Raw genomic sequence first — 24,758 nt, forward strand, 5'->3', positions numbered from 1 at the left:
TCATTTATTGCTTCAGTAATGACTTTTAAATAGAACTCTATTATTAGGGTGATTGGACTGAAGTCTGATTGGACTAGAGTTAAGAGATTGCATCACTATAAATAGAGTGAGATAAAATATTTTACATAATGTGATTGAAGTTTTATGAGGTCTCAAAAGTTGGAACCTAGGATCTTCTCTAAACAGATACTTTGACCAGTTTCAAATAACAAGCTTCTCAGTGTGCGGCTTACGTTGTAGACAGAGTGGCTACTTAAGAGAATTTGGGAATTAAATTATGTCCTTTGGCATGTTCAGTTGTGTTACCAGCGTCAGAGTTTCATTAGCTGCTTCATCAATAGTTTTTTAACCCCAAAGCTTTAGAAAGTAAGATTAGCACACTAATTAGAAAATCATTTAAAGACCAAAATGAAAACAGAACAACTCTAAAAGCTTTTAGTGTGTTCAGGAAATGTTAGAAGTGGTCGTATGTGAAGCCATTTGTATAGTTATTGGAGAGGACAACCTTTGGTAGACATAGATGAATTTAATACCCTTCTTTTAGTTTTTATTTTTAAAATAAACATGGGGTCTTGCCATGTTGCCCAGGCTGGTCTTGAGCTCCTGGGCTCAAGTGATCTGCTTTCCTCAGCCTCCCAAAGTGCTGGAATTACAGGCATGAGCCACTGCACCCGGCCAATGCCCTTCTCTAAAAGTGCATTAGCACGAAAAGGTTGGAATGGCTTTAAAGGCATTTCAGTTTCCCCGTGATTACATAGGAATGTGCCTAGTCTCTGTTATTTAGAATTTGATAAAAATATATGGGAGAAATGTATAGTTTGTAAAAATTTCTGAGCAGTCGTGAACTGTAGTGAATTCATAAGTGATTGGCTGGGTGCAGTGGCTCACGCTTATAATTCCAGCACTTTGGGAGGCTGAGGCGAGTGGGTCACTGGAGGCCAGGAGTTCAAGACTAGCCTAGGCAACATGGTGAAACTCCTGTCTCTACTAAAAACATAAAACATTAGCTGGGTGTGGTGGCCTGCACCTGTAGTTCCAGCTGTGTGGGAGGCTGAGGCATGAGAATTGGTCAAACCTGGGAGGTAAAGGTTGCAGTGAGCCAAGATTGCACCACTGCACTCCAGCCTGGGCGACAGAGTAAGACTCTGCCTCGGTGGGGGGAGGGGCGGAAGATTGTTAAGTTCTAATCAGTTCTAATCAAACCAGAATCTTTTCCTATCACCTGAACTCCTATAGTAGTGACTCTAACCTTCCCTTGCTCTGCCATCACCATCCGTATTGGGTTACTGTTATAAAACTACATTATTCCAGCAATTTTACCAAAGTTTGGATAATTATTTTTAGTAGGCATTATGTGTTTAAATTTTTCCACTTAACATAAGAGGTTAATATTTAGTTGAAGCATTAGTAGAAGCACAGTGATCAGTGGATACTGCCAAAAGTTTTTCCAATAATTAGAGTGGAATTTTGAGGAAACAGTGTATTACATGCTAAGATTGAATGGATGGGGATGGGAGAATGATAACAGAAGACATATTTTGCTATTGGTTTCTTGATGTGATATGTGATGGTGAATATTACCTCTAAACTAATGTGCAAAAAAACTCAAGAAAACCCAAATCTAAAAACCCCAAAACAAAAAGGTGTGCCAAAGAGGGAAAGCCCATGCCAGATCATCTGCTTTGAATCAATAATTTTTTGCTGACAGCCAACTGGGGAGTGGGACTGTAACTTTCATTTCCATTTGGTATCAGGAAGCTATTTGGTATAAATTTCTACCAAATAGTTATATGGAACCCCATTATGCTGGTAGTAATCTTTAATAATAATGGATATATGTATGTGGCTCTTGAATAGGGACTGTTTTATTTTTCAGTTTTCAGTGAATTAGAATATACAGTGTAATATATAATTTTGGTGGATAGTGGTTTGATTAGTAAATGCTATCTTTCATGGTTTGGTACGATTTGATTTCTCTCTCTTTTTTTCTCTGTCATTCCAGGGTGTGGATGAATGGAACATAGCTCGCCTGAATACAGTCTTGGATGTGGTTGAAGAAGAGTGTGGCATTTCTATTGAGGGTGTAAATACCCCGTATCTATATTTTGGCATGTGGAAGACCACGTTCGCATGGCACACCGAGGACATGGACCTCTATAGCATTAATTACCTCCACTTTGGAGAGCCCAAGTCTTGGCAAGTTACTCGTTTAATATTCATTTGCTTTGGAGTTTTGGAATTTGAGCATCAGGCACATATTGAAGAAGATTTTATTCTTTGATTTGGTGGATTCGGATTTATGTGAGCTGTAAGGAAGTTTTTGACCGTAATAATTAATTGTCTTCTATTCTGTCCGGGATTGTGCTTGGGAACCATAAACCCCGTGGTAATTTGTACAGTCATGCACTATATAACAACGTTTAGATCAATGATGGACCGCATATACAATGGTCATCCTGAGTTTACAATGCAATTGGAAAACTCCTTTTCCATGTTTAGATATGTTTAACTACATAAATACTTTGTAGATAAGTACTTTGTGTTAAAATTGCCTACAATATTTAGTACAGTACAGATTTGTAGCCTAGAAGCAATAAGCTATGCCATATAGCCTAGGTCTGTAGTAGATCCACCATCTAGATTTGTGTAAGTTCACTCCATGATGTTCACACAATGGTGAAATTGCCTTACAACATGTTTCTCAGAAAGTATCTCTGTTACTAAGTGATGCATGACTGTGTATGTAAAGTTGCCTGTAGTCCATTTTGTGAGCCATGAATTGGTAGATAATTTAGGCTCCAAGAATTTGTTAGGCATCTTTACTTCTTTGAGCATTTGTTGGATTAGGTATGTGGGAGGTAGTTAGAAGTGAAGAGTTGACTTCCTCGGTGTAGTTTCAAATAGTCTTCATGATCTTCTAGTTCATCCTCCTCTAATTATTTTTATTTTATTTTAAATTTTTTTGAGGTGAAGTCTTGCTCTATTGCCCAGGCTGGAGTGCAATGGTGTGATCTCGGCTCACTGCAACCTCCGCTTCCCGGGTTCAAGCAATTATCCTGCCTTAGCCACCTGAGTAGCTGGGGTTACAGGCCCAGCTAATTTTTTGTATTTCAGTAGAGACAGGGTTTCCCTGTGTTGCCCAGGCTGGTCTTGAACTCCTGAGCTCGGGCAGTCTGCCCACCTTGGCCTCTCAAAATGGTAGGATTACAGGCACGAGCCGCCACACCCGGCCAATTTTTTAAATTTTTTATTTCTATTTATTTATTTTTTCGAGACAGGGTCTCACTCTGTTGCCCAGGCTTGAGTGCGGTGGTGCGATCTCAGCTCACTGCAACCTCTGCCTCCCGGGTTCAAGCGATTCTCCTGCCTCGGCCTTCCGAGTAACTGGGATTACAGGTGTGTACCACCACGCCTGGCTAATTTTTGTATTTTTAGTAGAGATGGAGTTTCACCATGTTGGCCAGGCTGGTCTCAAACTCCTGACCTCAGGTGAACTCCCTGTCTCACCCTCCCAAAGTGCTGGGATTACAGGCATGAATCATCCGCACTTAACACACGGGGCCTGGCTATAGGATCGATGCCCTGTAAAGAATTCTTGTATTGAATCAGGAGAGTGTTAAATTATTTTGGATCAATCTGTTTAAGGGCAGGCAAGGAAACATTTAATAAAAAAGATTCTTGTCTAGGCCAGGTGCGGTTGCTCATACCTATAATCCCAGCTCTTTGGGGGGCCAAGCTAGGCGGATCACTTGAGCCCAGGAGTTGAAGACCAGCCTGGGCAACGTGGCAAAACTCTTTCTACAAACAAAAATACAAAAATTAGCCAGTCATAGCGACTCACGCCTGTAGCCCCAGCTGCTCAGAAGGCTGAGGTGAGAGGATCACTTGAGCCCGGGGAGGTCAAGGCTGCAGTGAGCTGAGGTGATGCCAGTGCATTCCAGCCTGGACAACAGAGGGAGACACTGTCTTTAAAAAAAAAAAAAAAAAAAAAAAAAAAGCCTAAAAGGTAACTATTAAGAATACTAAGTTTCCTGAGTTGCTGTACATAGATATGTACGGCTCCAGGTGGAAGCTCTGAGGCATACATTTCTAGCCACCGTGTGTGGCAGGTTTGCGGAGTTAAGTGTTCACGAACACAGGTTTGTACTGAAGAGACTTCAAAGCAGCTGATGATTTATTTGAACACTTCTGGCTTGAAGGTTTAGGGGGAAAAGTATCCTTAGAGTAAGCGGATAGAAAACTGCTTTGACAGTCAGTGGTAAAGTATTATTTTCTTGGAATGAGTATGAACGTTGGAGCCAGAAGTCCTGTTTTAAAATCCAAATCTGTCACTTACTGGGAAGGACTTAGGGCAGACCACTACTTTCCTTTCATCAGGAGTCTTTCACTGCCAAATGGAGGCATGATTTATTCTCTGTCTACTTAAAGGACATCTAGGAGGGTCCAGGTATATACTGTGTATAAAAGTGCTTTGTAAACTGTAAAGTATTATACAAATACTCATAATTACTATTATTATAATAACCGTGAAAATACTTTTTTTTTAGTCATAGTAGTTCAAGTCTGAACTTCCCATAGTGTGTGTATTTATCATAGAACAGGAGTTTCAGTGATTAAAAAAAAATATGATTCTCCCTTCCAAGCCTCTTGTGTGAGTAAGGTTAACTGCTGGAGGATACAGAATTCAGATGGTACCTTGAGTCTTTCTTTCCCAGACTGGGTACAAACAAAATGAGTAAGAAACTTTCAGATTTACTCTGTAGAGAATGAGGGAGATGAGGTGTAAGAGGATGTGTTTTAAGCTCTGAAAAGGTCTAAAATCAGGAAAAGTTTTCCTGAAGGATTTTAGAAAATTAAGAATGGGTTGTAGCATTTTGGACATGGTTAAATTTCATTCAGTAAACTGAGATTTTGTTAAAATACTGTGTAGCAGTTAAGAAGTATCCAATTATTCAGGATAGATACACGTTAGTTCAAGGCTTTCTCATTAGATCTTTTGATCAGTGTTGTGTAGTACTTACCAGCACAGGTTTTTGTGTCAGTCTTGATTTTTGCCTTCTGGCATTACTCTTTACTGAGCATGTGATCTTAGGCAATTATTAAATAACCTCCATGCCTCAATTTTCTCTCTTAAAATACTCAAATGGTTTTGGCACCCACCTCATAAGGCAATTGAGTGAATTAAGTAACATACTGTGTACAAAGCACATATCACAGCTGGAGATGTAACATAGTGCTCAATAGATGCTAACATTTCATACATTCATTTAGCAAATATATATTGTATGTATACGTGGCATGAAGTGTTTTAAACATGAACTTCTTTAATTTGTATTAATAAGTGTTCTTGGTTATAAGTGACAGCCGGGCGCAGTGTAATCCCAGCACTTTGGGAGGCTGAGGTAGGCAGATCATGAAGTCAGGAGTTCGAGACTAGCCTGGCCAACATGGTGAAACCCCATTTCTACTAAAAATACAAAAATTAGCTGGGCATGGTGGCGCATGCCTGTAGTCCCAGCTACTTGGGAGGCTGAGGCAGGAGAATCACTTGAACCCAGGAGGCGGAGGTTGCGGTGAGCCGAGATTGTACTACTTTACTCCAGCCTGGGGAACAGAGCGAGACTCCATCTCAAAACAAAACAAAAACAAAACAAAACAAAACACCCAATTTACGTGCAATGGATTTTCCCCAGTGTTTGTAGTTGGGATGAACCAGAGGTATGGCTCAGTCTAGGAAATCAGATGCTCCCGTTGGATGTCTGTCTCAGCCTTTCCCTTTATCTCTCCCTCCCTCCACTCTCTCCTGCTCACCTTACCCTATCTCTTCCTGTCTTTTCTCCTCTCCATTCCTTGTTTCTCCCTTTGGGCTGGAGGAGAGAAGCTGCTTACTTATAACTAAGTACTTGATTATTGTTGAATTATATAATTCAAGTCTTATTTTTTAAAAGAATGAGCAAGTTATGTGGTGCCAACTTGATCTAAGCTTGTTTAATGTTGTACATCTCCATTAAAATGTGAACTCTGGTAGTTGGGGAGCCCCACTATTCATTCATTCATTGTGTGGTTTAAATTTTCTCTTTTATAGAGATGGGGAATTGCTGGGTTGCCCAGGCTGGCTGTGAACTTCTGGGTTCAAGTGATCGTCCCGTGTCTGCCTCCCAAAGTGCTGGGATTATAGGCATGAGCCACCGTGCCTGGCCCCACCAGTCCTTTAACTAGCATGTCTCTAGTGCCTGGCACAGCATTTGGCATGAGCCTGGCACTTGGTAGATACTCAGTAAACATCTGCTCCGTGAACAGTCTTACTGAAGGAACTCTTTATTTGAATATCAAAAAACAAAAAAAAAAAAAACTAAGAACATCAGGGATTAGGCAGCTTGATAGCATTTAATGATACATTGAATTAACAGCCCATGGTAATAAGTCATACTGGTTAATTTTTTTGTTTAGTAACTTTAGACCCAGTAATATGTTCTAATTTCAAATGTTAAGACTTACTGGATGGTGTAAAGCTGCATTATTTTGCTATTTTATGTAGAAAAAATACTCTTAGAATTAACCATGGTTCATTTTGGTTTTAATTGCTTTTTCTAGAGAAATTTGTCCTTTACATAAGAAAATACTTTTATAAATAGTCTTAAGTTGAAGTAATAAAATTAGCTGCATAGATTATTGATTAGTTTTAGGAGTGTGTGTGTGTGTGTGTTTTGAGACAGAGTCTCACTCTGTTTCCCAGGCTGAATGCAGTGTTGCGATCATGGCTCACTGTAGCCACAACCTCCTGAGCTCAAGTGATTCTCCCACTTCAGCCTCCCAAGTAGCTGGGACGACAGGTGTGTTCCACTATACCAGGCTAATTTTTGTATTTTTGTAGAGATAGGATCTTCTTATGTTAACCAGGCTGGTTTTACACTCTAGGGCTCAATCAATCCTCCTGCCTTGGCCCCCCAAAGTCCTGGGATTATAGGTGTGAGCCAACATATCCGGCCGTTATATGTTTCAAAGATAGTATTGTTACTTTGGGAGGCCAGGGCAGAAGGATTGCTCAAGCCCAGGGGTTCGAAACCAACCTGGTTAACATAGGGACACCCTGTATCTACCAAAAACAAAACAAAACAAAAACAAACCCCAAAACAGAAAAGATAATAAAATTTAAAAAGTGTTGGAAATATACCAAAAAGTATGGCATTAGCTTTGTACATAGCTGCTGGCTGTATTTGTAAGAAGAAGAGAATGCAGTGTTAACTGGTAGTAAAATATTTATTGATCAAGTGGATCACATTTTATTTAGACCTGAGCATCTAGTTCCTGAGCCTCACTTGAATGTGAACACAACCACTCTAGCACACACCCACTTGCTTGCAGCCCCAAACATTGATCTCTGTGGACCACTGCTCAGCACAGAATTCCTTAAAGGAACCATCCAGGATATCTAGTGTTTGTGAGTTGGAAAGTCTCACTCTTTTTTCCTGAAGTGATGAGATTTTACTAATTAGTTGATTGGTAACTGGATTGTTACCGATCAAGTTTAACGTTGGTACTTTGATGATGAAATTATGAACTGGAACTAATCCTAATAATGTCTGTCAACTTGCAAAGCAAATAGTTTTCCAGAGTAGCCAACTGTACTTTTTTTTTTTAAGATAGGGTCTTGCTCTGTTGCTCAGATTGGAGTGTAGTGGTGCAATCTTGGCTCACTGCAACTTCTGCCTCCCAGGTTCAAGCGATCCTCCCACCTCAGCCTCCTGAGGACTACAGCTGCGTGTCACCACATCTGGCTAAGTTTTTTTTTTTTTTTTTTTTTGTAGAGATAGGGTTTTGTTTGCTATGTTGCCCAGGCTGGCCTGGAACTCCTGAGCTAAGGCAATCTATCCATGCAGTCAGTCATAGCTTATTGTAGTCTCAAACTCCTAAGCTCAAGCAGTCTTCCTGCCTTGGCTTCCCAGAGTACTGGATTACAAGTTTGAGCCACTGTGCCTGGCGGTAACCTGCTATGTTGGTGGTAGATTTAGAGGAATGAATTGAAGAAACGGAAGACTCAGGGCAACATCTTACCCACTGTGAGACTCCCTTTTCTACCTGCTTTTGCTTATTTTGTTAGTAGCAATGTTCCAGATTTACATATTAATTAATTACTGCTTAGTAAGGGCCTGTAAATTCCCCTTAGGATGCTTGTTGAATCTTTGTTGCTACTCTTTTAGTTACAACTACCTTCACCACCACCACCACCACCTACAACATTGACATCCTTTCAAGTGATAAGAAGTTGTTAAATCCATAACTCTTAGGGAAAAATCAGATCAGAATATTTACCCAAATTTCTTTACTGTGTACTTCATGGAAAGCAAGCATTAGTGCTGTTCACCTTGCAAATTACTGTGTTAGGGCTGGGCATGGTTGGGAGGCCTAGGTGGGCAGATCACTTGAGACCAGGAGTTCAAGACCAGCTTGGCCAACATAGTAAAACTCTCTGTCTTCTAAATATGAAAAATTAGCTGGATGTGGAGGTGGGCGCCTGTAATCCCAGCTACTCAAGAGGCTGAAGCATGAGAATCGCTTGAACCTGGGAGGTGGAAGTTTCAGTGAGCCAAGATGGTGCCATTGCACTCCAGCCTGGGTGACAGAGTGATTCTGTCTCCCAAAAAAAGAAAAAAAAATTACTGTGTTAGTAGTTAACAAGTTATTTTACTTAGCTTTATCATTTTTTTGGTATCTCTTTTTTTGTTTTCACACACTGCTTAATGTCGTTGTTTAGACTGGAGTTTGTAGAAAATGCATGCTGTTTAATATTTTTTTGTAAAAATTGTTATTTGCCTATAGTATATAGGAAAGTTGCTTTTTTCATGATTGCATTTCTAAAGCTAGGATTACAAATAGATTTATAAATGTTGTTATTCCAAATGTATTCATTTTTTATAAGCTTGCTTTTTAGTTAGTAGGATTTGAACAAGCTTGTAAAGTGTGTTGTCTTTGGTGACTCCATTTCATTTACTGAAGTCCTTGATGTTTGCCAGGAACTATACTAATCACTGTTAGAAGTCATCTCTGGTGGCCGGGCACGGTGGCTCACGCCTGTAATCCCAGCACTTTGGGAGGCCGAGGCAGGCGGATTACGAGGTCAAGAGATGGAGATCATCCTGGCCAACATGGTGAAACCCCATCTCTACTGAAATACAAACATTAGTTCGACGTGGTGGCATGTGCCTGTAGTCCCAGCTACTCAGGAGGCTGAGGCAGGATAATTGCTTGAACCAGGGAGGTGGAGGTTGCAGTGAGCTGAGATCGTGCTACTGTATTCCAGTCTGGCGACACAGTGAGACTCTGTCTCTAACAAAAAACAAAAAACAAAAAACAAAAAAGAAAAAAAGAAATAATCTCTGGTAACAGACAACAGATGTCTCAAGTAGGTGGACTTTTTTTTTTGCCCTATTTTAAAACTGAGGACTCGCCAGGTGCGGTGGCTCATACCTGTAATCCAGCACTTTGGGCTAAAAATACAAAAAAAAAAAAAAAAAAAATTAGCGGGCCGGGCGTGGTGGCAGGCGCCTGTAGTCCTAGCTACTTGGGAGGCTGAGGCAGGAGAATGGCGTGAACCCGGGAGGCAGAGCTTGCAGTGAGCCGAGAGCTGGGATTGCACTGCTGCACTCCAGCCTGGGTGACAGAGTGAGACTCCGTCTCAAACAAAAAAAAAAAAACCAAAAAAAAAAAAAGAGAAAAGACTCTGAGAATTAGAGTCTTAAAGGTTTATCTAGTTATTAGTAAGTCTTGCAGTTGGGATTCAAACTATTATCTGATTTTTCCTGTAGCTTTAAGGAGAAAAGAAAAGAGTAAAGATGAAGGAGTAGGCAAGAAGAAAGCCTCCCTGCATTTCTTTTTACACCATCAACTTTCTTTTAATTAGATTTTATGCAGAACTAAAAAAGAAACATGCCCCTCGTTTTGGGGGGCCAGACTGTGGCATAAGTAAGAAGATTTTCAGAGGGCTGTAATGTGGCTAGATTCTAATCTTGTGGTAATCGACAGGTGATAGGGATGGGGGAGCCTTTGGAGGTGTAGGTAGGAGAAATGTCTGAACCAACACCGTTTGTTTGCCACCTAAGGTTCCTTCTTTAGTAGGTTACTTGGAAACATTCTTGAAGTCAGAAATAAAACTCCACATTTTGAAAGAGCGGGTTTTATCTTGACAGAGGGTTTTGTTTCTCTCTAGGGAATAGATGGTGTTTTTTCAAATAGACATCTACTTAGATTCTGTCCCCTTCGAGAAAGTACATTGGAAGAAGCTAGTCAGTCTTTGTCAGGAGTTAAGTGTACTTTATCTGTCTAACCTATCAGATGTATAACTATTGGGTACTAGGCTTAATACCTGGGTGATGAAATAATCTGTACAACCAACCCCTATGACATGAGTTTACCTGTATAACAAACCTTCACATATACCTGTGACCCTAAAATAAAAGTAAACAAATGAAAAAAGATCTGCTAGGACTGGAACAAGAGACACAGAGTCTGAGCCCAGCTTCTGAAGGCTGTAACACAGTCCTCTTTAGTCTTCCAGTAGTACAGGGCAAATAATTTTTACATTAAAGTTAGTTTGTATGTTTCTCCGTGTGTTACTTGGAATGTATTTTAATTCATGTTAAAATGATCTCAACATTGTGTTTCTCTAGATTGAGAATAATTTTTTGAGATTATCTGGGCTCCTTCCTTAAAATCTTACAAAGGTTGATTAACTTACCCCAACTGACTCTGTTTTTATAAAAGTGTCAAAAATGAAAAACTGAGGATATTTGTTTAAGATGGAATATATCTATATATAATATTACAGTTATTAAAAATGTATGTTTGCTTAAGTTATTGTAAAAGCATTTCCAGCAAGTGATTGATAACTTTTACCTAAGGCACAGGCAGTAGGTGGAAATAAATCTCTGCACTGGACTTGAAACTAACAAATCTATAATTTGTAAGTTTTTTTGTCACTACTTGAACCAACATTGGTCTTTTTTCGTGTGATTTATATAGCTCTAATAGTCAGTTTTACCACTTTATTATGTTCTGTTCTCATAGAACTCTTCATTAATTTGTGTATTTTGGTCTTGTCTCTCCCATGAGATATTCAACTTCTTGAGAGCAGCGGCACATGTATGCTATTTTTGTTTGTTGACCAGGCATCACAACTTGTATATCATAGATATGTGCATTTTCATGCTTCTTTCAGATGTTGTTAGTCTAACATACTTTTAGCTTCTTAGGGATAAATATTACAAAGTCAGCCTATAGAATAGTACAGTCATGCATCCTTTGTGAAGCCTTGATTAGAACTAGCCTGATGTGTAGGAAATTTTAGAATTATAGGAAACTGCTTATTAGAAATTTTCACTCTACCATATTTTGATTGTCAGTGATTATCACGGATTTATATTTGTTGCGTAAGATAAATCTACAGACAACATACCTCATACTTAATATAGCCAATTGTCATGAATCTATCCCTTCCTCTCTTCTTCCCTTCCTTCCTCCTGGTAACTTTATTATGTTGTGTGGACTTTGTAGAGGATTTCCTTATTTGAGGAATCATGCATAAAGTTTCTTGAACTCATGCATAAAGTTATTTTACAATATATATATTTCTCTTTTTTTGGTTTGTTTTCTTGAGATGGAGTCTTGCTGTGTCACCCAGGTTGGAGTGCAATGGTGCGATCTCGGCTGTAACTGCCGCCTCCCAGGTTCAAGCGATTCTCCTGCCTCAGCATCCTGAGTAGCTGGGACTACACCATGCCTGGCTAATTTTTGTATTTTTAGTAGAGATGGAGTTTTGCCACGTTGGCCAGGCTGGTCTCGAACTCCTGACCTCAGGTGATTCACCTGCCTTGGCCTCCCAAAGTACTGGTCTTACAGGTGTGAGCCAACGCACCTGACCTAAAATATATATTTCTGAGAGGACATAGCAGTCAATTGCATGATCTCTGATATGATTTTCTAATCAGAGACAGAAAACTGATTTAACAATTTTCCTTTAAGTGTGGTTAAAAAACTGAGTGGCTTTTGGGAAGATACTATGCCTGAGAAAGGACTTGAATTATTTGGGTTGCCTTTGTTGTCTTCATGTCCGTAAGTTATCTCTCTGTGCTACCTAATGAAGATTAACATTATTTATGAAATGTTTGATGTTAGCAGAAACATTTGACCATTTACTGTTTATTTTTATTTTAATATTTAAGACTTTGTGTATTTTTTTCAGTTTGCATGCTACTTGTAGTTTGGCTGCTTTGAATAAAGTGCACTTTCGAAAGCCTCTTAATTCTCAAGGAGGTTTCCAACTGTAAAGAAGCTGTACAGGTAGTTTTACCTTAAAGGTTAAACTTCAGCTGGGTGTGTGGCTCACACCTGTAATCCCAGCACTTTAGGAGGCTGAGGTGGGTGGATCACCCAAGGTCAGGAGTTTGAGACCAGCCTGGCCAACATGGTGAAACCCCATCTCTACTAAAAATACAAAAAAAATTAGCCAGGTCTGGAGGTGTGTGCCTGTAAACCTAGCTACTCAGGAGGCTGAGGCGGGATAATTGCTTGAACCCAGGGGATGGAGGATGCAGTGAGCTGAGATCACGCCACTGTACTCCGGCATGGGTGACACAGCGAGACTCTGCCTCAAAAACAACAACAACAGCAACAGCAAACTTCAATCGTAGACAATCTCCTTGAAAATGCTTCAGTAGTTTGTTGGAGTTCATTGTGGTGGAACTTTATAAGCCAGTTTTTATGGAACTCTTTAAGCCACTTTATCTTATTTGTGGATGGTGTAATTATCATTGATTTATTCGTTTGCATTCATACATAATAGTTATACCTATTTTGGGGTACACGTGATAATTTAGTACATTCATATAATATATAAAGATCAAATCAGGGTAACGGGGATATCTATTACCTTAAATATTTAAAGAGGTGACAACGTATGCAGAAAAGAATAGAAATAACGTAAAAACAAAAAACCCTATGCTTTAACTCCTGCCCACCCCACGTTTTGATTTTTTGTTTTCTTAATTTACATATTTTAATATTGCCTGGTTCTTAATAGGTTGCTGTAGGTACTGTTTTTGAGATAGTTTTCTTTAGGGCTTCATACTGGACTTACATGTGGATTGCATCTGACTTTCCTTGTGTAGCTATGAAGGAATACCTGAGGCAGGGTAATTTATAAATAAAAAATATTTATTTGGCTCACAATTCTGATGTTTAGAAAAGTTCCGGATTAGACTTCTGCATCTGGTGAGGCTCACATGTTGCTTCCATTCTTGGTGGAAGGTGAAGGGAAGCCAGCACATGCAGAGATCACATGGTAAGAGAGAGAAGGGGCCGGGCGCAGTGGCTCATGGCTGTAATCCCAGCACTTTGGGAGGCGGAGGCAGGCGGATCACGAGTTCAGGAGATCGAAACCATCCTGGCTAACACGGTGAAACCCTGTCTCTACTAAAAATACAAAAAATTAGCCGGGCATGGTGGCGGGCACCTGTGATCCCAGCTACTTGGGAGGCTGAGGCAGGAGAATGGCATGAACCCGGGAGGTGGAGCTTGCAGTGAGCTGAGATTGTGCCACTGCCTGCAGCCTGGGTGACAGAGCGAGACTCCGTCTCAGAAAACAAAACAAAACAAAACAAAACAAAACAAAACAAAACAAAACACAAAAACAGAGAAGGAAGGGAGGGCCAGGCCCTTTTTAACAGTCAGCTCTCATGGGAACTAATGGAGTAAGAACTCACCCATTACCATGAAGATGGCACCAAACTCTTCCTGAGTGATCCACCCCCGTGATGGAAACACCTCCCGTTAGGCCCCACCTCCAACACTGAAGATCAACTTTCCTCGTGAGGTTTGGAGGGGTCAAATATCAAACCACATGAATACCACTATTACAGTAATAGAGTATTCTGAATTTGTTCGTATACTTAATTTTACTGGTTTTACTGGTGAGTTTTGCATCTTTAAATGTTTTCTTCTTGCATGTTAGTGGGTTTTTTCCTCTCCCTGCTTCATATCGAAGAACTCCCTTTAAAATTTCTTATAAGATGGGTCTGGCGAAGACGAATTCTCTCAGCTTTAATTTGTTTGGGAAGGACTTTATCACTCCTTTATGTTTGAAGGACAGCTTTGCTGGTTACAGTCTTCTTGGATGACAATCCCCGTTTTTCAGCACTTTGAAAATGCCATCTCACTACTTCTTGGCCTATATTATTTCATTGAGAGATCTGTTGCCAGACCAATTAGATAGAGCTCCTTTGTATGTCATTGCTGCTTTTCTCTTCCTGATTTTAAGATCCTTTCTTTATCTTTGACCTTTGAGAAATTTATTGTTTGCCTTGGGGTAATCTTATTTGGGTCATATCTCCAAACTTTTCTATACCTGGATATTTATATCTTTTTCAAGTTTCGGAAAGTTTTCTGTTGTTATTTCTTTTTTTTTTTTTTTTTTTTTTTGAGACGGAGTCTCGCTCTGTAGCCCGGGCTGGAGTGCAGTGGCCGGATCTCAGCTCACTGCAAGCTCCGCCTCCCGGGTTTACGCCATTCTCCTGCCTCAGCCTCCGGAGTAGCTGGGACTACAGGCGCCCGCCACCTCGCCCGGCTAGATTTTTGTATTTTTTTTAGTAGAGACGGGGTTTCACTGTGTTAGCCAGGATGGTCTCGATCTCCTGACCTCGTGATCCGCCCGTCTCGGCCTCCCAAAGTGCTGGGATTACAGGCTTGAGCCACCGCGCCCAGCCTCTGTTGTTATTTCTTTGAATAAGCGTTCTACTCCTTGCTCTTGCTCAGTTCCATCTTGAACACAAATAATTCTTAGATTTGGTCTTTGGCAGTAATTTTCTATATCTTGTCAGCAATCTTTAAAAAAAATTTTTTTTTCTCCTGTGTCTATGTATGTGCCTGTCTTCAAGCTTACTGTTTCTTTCCTCTGCTTGATTAATTCTACTGATGAGAGCCTCTGATGAATTTTTTAGTTCAGCAAATGTATTTCTTAGTCCCAAGATTTCTGTTTGATTTTTAAAAAATTATTTCAATCTCTTTGTTAAATTTCTTTCTCTTTTTTTTTTTGTGTGTGATGGAGTCTTGCTCTATTGCCCAAGCTGGAGTGCAGTGGCACGATCTCGGCTCACTGCAAGCTCCGCCTCCCAGGTTCATGCTATTCTCCTGCCTCAGCCTCCCGAGTAGCTGGGACTACAGGCGCCCGCCACATGCCTGGCTAATTTTTTGTATTTTTAGTAGAGACGGGGTTTCACCATGTTAGCCAGGATGGTCTCGATCTCCTGACCTGGTGATCCACCCGCCTCCGCCTCCCAAAGTGCTGGGATTACAGGCGTGAGCCATGGTGCCTGGCTGCCCAGCTAATTTTTGTATTTTTAGTAGAGATGGGGTTTCACCATGTTGGCCAGGCTGGTCTTGGACTCCTGACCTCAGTTGATCCGCCTGCCTTGGCCTCCCAAAGTGCTGGGATTTACAGGCGTGAGCCACTGCCCCCAGCCTTTTTTTTTTTTGGTTACTTTTATATATGTCTACTTAGAGATTCTTATAATTTACCTTGGATATATTTACCAAGGGTGTTCTTGACCCTTCTTTCTTTCTTTTCTTTTCGAATTTTCTGCTAGGTTACTGCTTCCTTTTTGGTACCAGATGGTGCCTTAGGCCCAGGTTTTCCTTAGCTCTAGTAAAGGATCAGAGTGCTGCCTGTCCTGAATGGGGTATTTCCCAAAGGGTGTGAGAGGGCTAGCTAGGGGTTCATTCCCAGGAGACCTGTGGAACAAACCAGCTACAGTGTAGTACTGCTGAGCTACTACTCTGATTTGGCATCTCCTTTGGCTGAGTTGCAGAGTTTCCAGGGCTGGGAATGGTATTCCTGCCATTGCTGTTTGTGTCTGGCTGTCTTCAGTGTTATTTCTTTCTTCAGGTACCCAATGCTTCCTACAGATTGAAGAAGGGGACAGATCTCCTCCTGGGAATCCCACAATGGTGGGGAAGCTGGTTGTCCACCTTGATCTCTATTCTAGTGTAGAAACCATGAGTGGGGGAGTATAGTTTCTGCACACTTGACTTCAGGCAGATCAAAGGAAGGGGTGCTGAGGATATAGAAGTCTCTTATTCTTTTACCATTTGCTTGGAATTTTTTTACTTCTCTGGGAACTGACTCCTCCTCATACTTGAGCTCTAGGAAATTGCTGGTGATGATTTGGTGCTCTGTGTGTGTGTGTGTGTGTGTGTGTGTATGTGTGTGTACATATATATGTGTGTGTGTGTGTGTGTATATATATATATGTTTTTTTGCTCTGTCACCAATCTGGAGTACAGTGGTGTGATCTCAGCTCACTACAACCTCTGCCTCCCGGGTTCAAGCAATTCCCCTGCCTCAGCCTCACAAGTAGCTGGGATTACAGGCACGCACCCACCACCATGCCCAGCTAATTTTTTGTATTTTAGTAGAGACGGGGTTTCATGATGTTGGCTAAGATGGTCTTGATCTCCTGACCTCGCTATCCGCCCGCCTCGGCCTCAAAGTGCTGGGATTACAGGCGTGAGCCACCATGCCCGGCCAGTGCTGTATATTTGTTTTTGGTTTTCTGTGAGGGTTGTAGGAGGTATGAATCCAGCTTGCTTCTATAGTACCATTTTGGTATCAGAAAGCACAATTGATATTTGAATAAATGATCACTTGGAAAGGGTAATGTTCTCAGAAGATTCCTATATTAGGTAAGATTTTTTGTTGGGAAAAGTTTCCTTCAGAAAATTTTGGATATGGGCAGACAGCTTTATACGGGCATGTTTTTCATTTGTCATCAACTTTTTATGTTCTTATATTTTAGAATCTTCTCGAGATGGCATCTTTCCCTGTTTTATTAATGCTTGATGCTGTTATAAAACATTGCATCTGTGTTTGGTGATTTATTGTTTTATCTGTTTTTCTAATTTGTTCATTAAATACTTACTGAGCACACACCTGTGTCATGTACTGAGCTAGGTATTAATAACACCATGGTGAACTCGACAGAATGGCTTCTACTTATGAAACTTACTTACAGTTGAGACATAAAGCTTTTAGCCCCTCCCCTCCACTTCCCCACTGTATTTCATTGCAGTAGCAGAACCCCTGTGGGCAAAATTTCAGTGGAATTAAAATCTTATATGGAATCCAAATCTTACACAGAACACTTATGTATCAACCAGAAAGAATGTTTTCTGTGATAGGTCCCTACTTTGGAAAAATTTTAACACAGAGATTTTCAAAACTTTCTATATATGAAAGTTTCTGCAGAATCTCAGTATTTAAAGCAGAAAACATGAGTCAGAGCTGATGTGGATGAAATGTGTGGTGAGAAGCTTTCCCGCACCAAACCCTCCCTGGAGGCACCTTGTAGAGCTGAGGCCCTATAAAGACACCAGATAAAAAGCCCCCGAGAAAAAGAACTCAGCTTGAGCTTTGCTTCGCCCTTCTGCCACCCGTGGCCCATTTCCTGACAGAACGTTTAGGTGAAATAGAGAAACTCCAGCAGCCGTATATGTGCAGGCAGTCTTAACGTGAGGAAACTTTAGTATGAAAATATCCTCACATGAAGAGAGTTTCCCATAGATAACAGCATTAATCCCAGGAAACCCTGGGAGCTTTGGGGTGTGACATAGAAAGCAGTTTGAAATCAGTCAACTGGATCACCTAGTTGAGCCACCCCTTAGTATCCATGAGCGATTGGTTCCAGCTTCCATTCACAATACTGAAACCTGTGGCTGCTCAGGTCCCTGATATAAAGTGCATGGTATTTACATATAACCCATGCACATCCTCCCCTATACTTTAAATCATCTCTAGATTACTTGTAATCCCTAATACAATGTAAATGCCTATAAATAGTGGTTATACCGAATTGTTTAGGGAATACTGACCAGAGAAACAGTTTAGACATGTTCAGTACAGACACAACAGTTTCCTTCCCAACATATTTTTGATCTGTGATTGGTTGACTCCGTGGATGTGGAACTTTCGGTGTGGAGGGCTGACTGTACTAGAAAAGTCACTTTACTACTGCGTGTATTATCTGTTGAGGATTTTAGAGAGGTCAGGAAAGCTTTTTAAAAAGTTGTTCAGAGTTGATACCAACTAATTTAGAATACCTTTTTTTCTCGTGAAAAATAGTGTATAAGACACTGAAATATTTTCTATTTAGAAAATACTCAGTAGACTAGGTAATATAAAATATATTATTTCTTGAAAGTCAAGTTTTGTGCAGTTACTGTCTTACTAGATTTTATAATAATGATGTTAGATAATGGTAACTTACTAATTTTTCTGATTGCTGGGGGAGTTAATTTACATGTATATGGATATCGAATTGTATTTGAAATCCCGGATTAAAAAGAACTGCCCACCTTTCTACAGCTTAGTTATTCCCTTCTTGTAAGGATTTTTTCTCACTGTGGCTTCCACAGTTATGACTGCCTGCACATATGGTTGCTAGGGTTTCTGGTTTTCATCTGAATGTTATGTCAGGAAATGGGCCACGAATGGCGTAAGGGTGCAGCTAAGCTCTAGCTGAGTTCTTTTTCTCAGGAGCTTTTAATCTCATGTTCTGTAGGGCCTCATTTCAGACACCTCATTCTCCAGGCCGTACTCTTAGAAGCCTAGCTTACAAGGCAAGAGGACTGGCATTTAAGTGACACCTCTTTACAAACATGTTTATTGTTATTGTTTTAGCTTAGATTACTTGAGGAGTTCGCTCTGAGATTTGTGTGCCGGAGCTTTCTTGTATAGTGCTCCAGGAATAACACTTAGCACTGCTCACAGTGGGGAAGGCAGGACTGGGCAGAAGGGGAAATTAAACTCCAGCAGAGTCCTGGGCAGACCTAAGGGCAGTGCTGGAGCTGACATTGCCGTTCAGAATTGCCCCAAATTCAAACAAGATGGCCAAGCCTTTATACTCGAGTCTGGAACATCCATTGCATGTGGGCCGCCATTCCCTCCCTCTTCAAGGGGTATGTTCTTGAGGGAGGGAACCAGAGCTCATGAAGGCAGCAAGGGCCTTGCCAGGAGTAGGACTTGGCAGCCTGCCTGCAGCATCCCCTGTGGCCATGCTTTCTGTTTCTCACATTCATCTGTTTTTAAGAACAGAAAATTAAGTATGAAATGTTCTCCTTTCCACAGTTAACTAACAAGACTTCGTAATTTAAAACGTAATGCTTAATCTTTAATAAATGCACAAATATTAAAACTTGTTAGCACCATAAGTAATGTGAAAATGTAACATAGTCACATCTATAAAATCCATAGTGGTTCAATCTTTTTGACAATTGGTTATGAGTATGCTTTGATTAAAAAGTGTATTATAAATTAACTACTTTAGGAGTTTTGAATTTTGTGAAATACACTTTACTTTTTGATTCATAAAGTGTTTTTGTAACAAGAACTCCCTTGCATCCTCCCTGAAAAAGACAACCACTTCAGGTAGTGCTTTGCTGGTCTTGTTCTTTGTATCTGCAGTTTATTTAAAATGCCATTGGGTTTTTCCCTTGGAGGACAGATGAGCCCTGTCACCTCTTTCCTTTTGATATCTTCATAGTGCTTGTTGGGGAAACAGTGTTGGAAAATGGGTTGGAGAGTAAATCTTGTACTTTGGAGTTAAGATAGGTCTGTGGTTGGGTGTCAGCTCTGTCATCACCTTGCTTGAGTGAAGAGATGCCTGTAAGGAAGCTTTGGCTTCCTCATTAGTTAAATGGAGGTAGTAGTAGAACTTGTATTACAGCATCTTAGCATAAGCTCTGGTGTGTTATCAGTGCTCAATAAATGATGGCTGTGATGAGCTGTAATCATATTTATTGGTCAGTTCTTTTTCACTGTGTTTTTGAACACTTTAGTGAAGGGAGAGGGCAAGTCAGGCGCACAAGCTTATGCCAGGAGTGGGGCCAGGGGGATCTTTTTGAGGTTGTTATCCATTAAAAAATTGTCCTTGAGGGACTGGGCTTTCTTACTCACAGGGGGGATCACTGTGAGCAAAACAGCAACAATAAGCAGAAACATAAATAAGGGAGGAAATGACTACTTCACACAGCCTTAGTTAGGTGCAGGGAGCATAGGACAGGCCTGTTTTAGGACTGACCTGCCAGAGCATGACATGGGCCTGGAAGGAATTCTCCCCTCTGTGGTCCTGGATGTCACAACGTGAGTGGAAGCTGGGCCGTCTGTAGGTGCTGCAGCCTGTGTGGGTGAGAGCAACAGACGGACCTGTGGCAGCTGCCTGTAACAGCCGTGTGACAGATGTCTGGGCAGTGGGATAACAGAAACCATTTGTCCTAAACACACAGCCGAGGGCTCCCGAAAGACAATAGGGAGTTTTGAGGGAGTGATCTGAGAAGTAGGAGTTAGTCTTTGAGAAGTACTCGCGAACAAGTAAGTGGACGGAGCATTATTTTGAAAGAAGTACAAAGAGGACAGTTCCTAGAGAAAACTTGAACTAGAGAAAGTAGATTTTCAAAAGTATAGATTTACCTACTATTATTGTGAAATGTTAGCCTAATGTCATTCAGTTCAAGATAGTGTTTGTATCACAACTACAGGGCTATATCAGTTTATGTTTAATTTTTGAGTAAATCACCCGAAGATATGTTTAGAGGAATTTTGCTTTCCTTGGCCTTCAAAATAAATCTTAAAACAAATTTATAAAAGACTTCAGTTTTAAATGCAACATAATCCTGTAAATATCTAATTAGTGTGTTTGTAGTTCATTAGTGATTCAGTTTTTTAGTGTTAACAGTACTTTAGCAATATGCAGAATATATCAAGAAAAACCGTACTGTCCCAAAGCATAATTATTAATTTTAACAAACCAGTAGGTACTTGAGGATATATAATGGTAGGCATTTTATTTGATGGTTTTCAAAGTATACAAACAAAGTGCAAAGTACATTCTTATCCTCAAAGAATTTGGAATTAGCTACATAATTGAGCAACTGTAGCCCATAATTTAGGGCCTGGCTGTGGAGCAGGCACTATACAAGGTAGACGAAAATGGATAGTTTATGTGAAAATGTCTGGGTGGTGGTAGGCTTTTTCTACCTCATAGAACTCAAGACCTATCAAGACAAAAATGATGTATGCACATTGAGCAGCATCTTGCTTTGGGAAGTAGTATATAATACTACGTAATATACAATTGAAGGGCTCTGGGAGGAAGAAAAGGGATGAGATGGCTGAGATTTATAATGGTCAAAGAAGGCTTCCAGGTGGTGGAATCTGGGTGGGGTTTGAGAGGTTGTGAATTGAAACACGGAGAGGGGTGTTTTGAGGGGAGGAGTGAGGTAGATACCTATGTGAGTGATAGAATAATTCTTAGTCCAGCCTATAGGGAGTGGAATGTTCGTATTTAAGAAGGCTGGAGTTAAACTGGGGGGGTCTTGAAAGCCAGGCAGTGAGGCATGAAGGTTTTTAAACTGTAATAGTGACAGTAGTCTAGCTGAAGGCTGATAAAGGTTGAAATTGGGGTGATACTGCTGGGAGATAGATACAAGGTTATGAGATTGTAGAGTGGATAGGACTTGTTACTGGCAGAGAAGACGAGAAATAAAGAGGTGTTGATTTGGGGTGGATAGTTATGTTGATGTCTGTTAGGTCTGCTTGGTCTAGAGCTGAGTTTGAGTCCTGAATATCCTTGTTAATTTTCTGTCTCATTTATCTGTCTAATATTAACAGTGGGGTGTGAAAGTCTCCCCCTATTATTGTGTAGGAGTCTAAGTCTCTTTGTAGGTCTCTAAGAACTTGCTTTATGAATCTGGGTGCTCCTGTATTGGATGCATATGTATTTAGGTTAGTGAGCTCTTCTTGTTGCAGTGATCCCTTTACCATTATGTAATGTCTTCTTCGTCTTTTTTGATCTTTGTTGGTTTAAAGTCTGTCTTATCAGAGACTAGGATTGCAATCCTTAGCTTTTCTTTTGCTTTCCATTTGCTTGGTAAATATTCCTCCATCCCTTTGTTTTGAGCCTGTGTGGGTCTTTGCATGTGAGATGGGTCTCCTGAATACAGCACAGGCAAAGTAGATTTAGTATAATTCTTAAGGGTCCTGTGATTTTTAGAATGGTAAATGAACATTGGATGTAATTTAAAGTCACCAGCCGCATTCGCCTTTAACAAGAGAGTTCTGCCTGTCCTTTGAAGCTTTTTTTTTTTTTGAGACAGAGTTTCGCTCTTGTGGCCCAGGCTGGAGTGCAATGGTGCAATCTCGTCTCATTGCAGCCTCTGCCTCCCGGGTTCAAGCGATTGTTCTGCCTCAGCCTCCTGAGTAGTTGGGATTGCTGGCGTGCACCACTCCACCTCCTAGGTTCAAGTGATTCTCCCACCCATACTCCCGAGTAGCTGAGATTACAGGCATGCACCACCACGCCTGGCTAATTTTTGTATTTTTAGTAGAGACGGATTTTCACCATGTTGGCCAGGCTGGTCTTGAACTCCTGAACTCAGGTTATCCACCCGCCTCGGCCTCCCAAAGTGTTGGAATTACAGGCGTGAGCCACCGTACCCGTCCCTTTGAAGCTTGGAAGCCAGGCCTTGACTCCTCTATCTATGTAAGTTCTAGATGGCATTGTCTTCTGGTATGTATAAGGAGGTTTCCTCTACATTGAAAATCTGTTGTTTAATGTAGCACCTTCATGAATGATCTTAGCTAGATTTGCATAATTTGCAGCAACTTCTATTAATACATCAGCAGGACTTGCTGTTGCACCTTGTACTTCTCTCTTATGGATACAGTGGCTTTCCTTAAACCTCATGTTGCTAAAGGCCAGTTTTATTCTGCAGCTTCTTCACCTCTCTCAGTCTTCATAGAATTGAAGAGAGTTAGGGCCTTGCTCTGGTTTAGGATTTGGTTTAAGGAAATGTTGCTGGTTTGATCTGTCCAGACCATACAAACATTCTCCATATCAGGAGTGTTTTTTGTTTTCTTATCATTCTTGTGTTTGCTGTTGTAGCACTTTTAATTTTCTTCAATAACTTTTTCTTTGCATTCCTAATTTTCAGCTTATCTTAGCTTTCAAAATGCCCTCCTTACTAAGCTAAATCATTTCTACCTTTTGATTTAAAGTGCGAGGCATGTAGCTCTTCTTTTTTTTGAACACTTAGAAGCTATTGGAAGGTTATTAGGGGATTAACTGCAGTATTGTTGTGTCTCAGGGAATAGCGCAGCCCGAGGAGAGAGACAGAGAGAGACAGGATCAGCTAGCCAACGGAGCAGTCAGAACACAATTTATTATGTTCGCCCACTTATGTGGGCATGGTTTGTGGTGCCTCCTAACAATCACAGTAGCAACATCAAAGATCACTGGTGACAGATCATCATGACAGATATCATAATGAAAAAGATTGAAATGTGAGAATTACCAAAATGTGACACACAGATTCAAAGCGAGCTCGTGCTGTTGGAAGCATGCCACAGATAGGCTTGCTTAGCACTGCATTGCCATAGACCTTCAGCTTGTAAAAATGCAGCATCTTTAAAGCACAACAAAGTGCAATAAAATGAGCTATGTCCATAGTAGTATGTTAAACAGAAATTAATAAACACTTGGATGTTATCAGAGCAGCAGGATTTAGAACTTCTTAAAAGACCTGGGTTTTTTTAAAGGACTTTTTTCCTCCTATCATTTGCTCTCATTCAGGGCATTCTGTTTGAGGTATTGTCTGACAGTGACTTATGCTGATTTTCAAAACTTGTTTAGGCCGGGCGCGGTGGCTCAAGCCTGTAATCCCAGCACTTTGGGAGGCCGAGACGGGCGGATCACGAGGTCAGGAGATCGAGACCATCCTGGCTAATACGGTGAAACCCCGTTTCTACTAAAAAATACAAAAAACTAGCCGGGCGACGAGGCGGGCGCCTGTAGTCCCAGCTACTCGGGAGGCTGAGACAGGAGAATGGCGTGAACCCGGGAGGCGGAGCTTGCAGTGAGCTGAGAGCCGGCCACTGCACTCCAGCCTGGGCGGCAGAGCAAGACTCCGTCTCAAAAAAAAAAAAAAAAAAAAAACCTTGTTTAGGTAAAGACTACTAGCATATTTTAATAAAGTACAAACATGTTGCTGTTTAACTTTATCACTCATTTTTCATTTTAGAAAGGAATTAGATGACATTTTTCTGGGAAAGTGGTTTATGTGGAATTTCAGAGCCCCAAGCCTGCCCAGTCTATCTTGAGCATATGTTATCTATCACAGCCTGTGGCCTTTGTAGGCAGCGTGGCTCTGGGTAAGTCCCAGGAGGAATGAAGAGAAGGCAAGGATGAAGCCTGGGGAGACCATGCTAAAATGAAAATGTAAACTGGCACAGTGGCTCATGGCTCATGATGGCCTGTAATCCCAGCACTTTGGGAGGCAGAGATGGGAGGATCACTTGAGCCCAGGTGTTTGTGAGACCAGCTTGGGCGACATAGTGAAACCCTCATCTCTACATTAAAAAAAAAAAAGCTGGGGCGAGGGGACGGTCCTGGGAGACACTTAAGTCTTGGGAGTTTGATTGAAGTAGATGTTTGATGGGATCTGGAAGTTGAGGATTACAGCAGTTGGTCCTGAGCAGGCCAGGCTGACCCTACAGTCAGGAAATGAGGTTTGCTAACATAGTCTTCCTTCCCATTTTCTACTTTCATGATTTTTTCATCTTCCCTTTCCTTCCTCTTCTCCAGGACTTTCATCTTGGAGGAGCAGGAATATGGTTTATCATTTGAGAGTGGTACAAGTCAGCAAACACAGAATATCTG

At 40.9% G+C, this 24,758-nt stretch overlaps 1 protein-coding gene across 10 annotated transcripts in view; it reads left to right on the plus strand.

Moving 5' to 3' along the window:
* The window catches only part of KDM4C (lysine demethylase 4C), a 412,099-nt gene that overhangs the window by 90,952 nt on the left and 296,389 nt on the right, over positions 1-24,758 (plus strand). For all 10 annotated transcript variants that reach the window (XR_004443468.1, XR_004443467.1, XR_004443469.1 and 7 more), the window contains exon 5: positions 2,003-2,196. Coding sequence is in view for 7 of the 10 variants with exons in the window: in XM_033237310.1 (XP_033093201.1) it covers positions 2,003-2,196 (194 nt within the window). In the remaining 3 variants the exon portion in view is untranslated. The remainder of the gene's footprint in view (positions 1-2,002; positions 2,197-24,758) is intronic.

This window comes from Trachypithecus francoisi, unplaced genomic scaffold (assembly GCF_009764315.1).
Source record: "Trachypithecus francoisi isolate TF-2019V2 unplaced genomic scaffold, Tfra_2.0 Lachesis_group16, whole genome shotgun sequence".
Taxonomy (NCBI): domain Eukaryota; kingdom Metazoa; phylum Chordata; class Mammalia; order Primates; family Cercopithecidae; genus Trachypithecus; species Trachypithecus francoisi.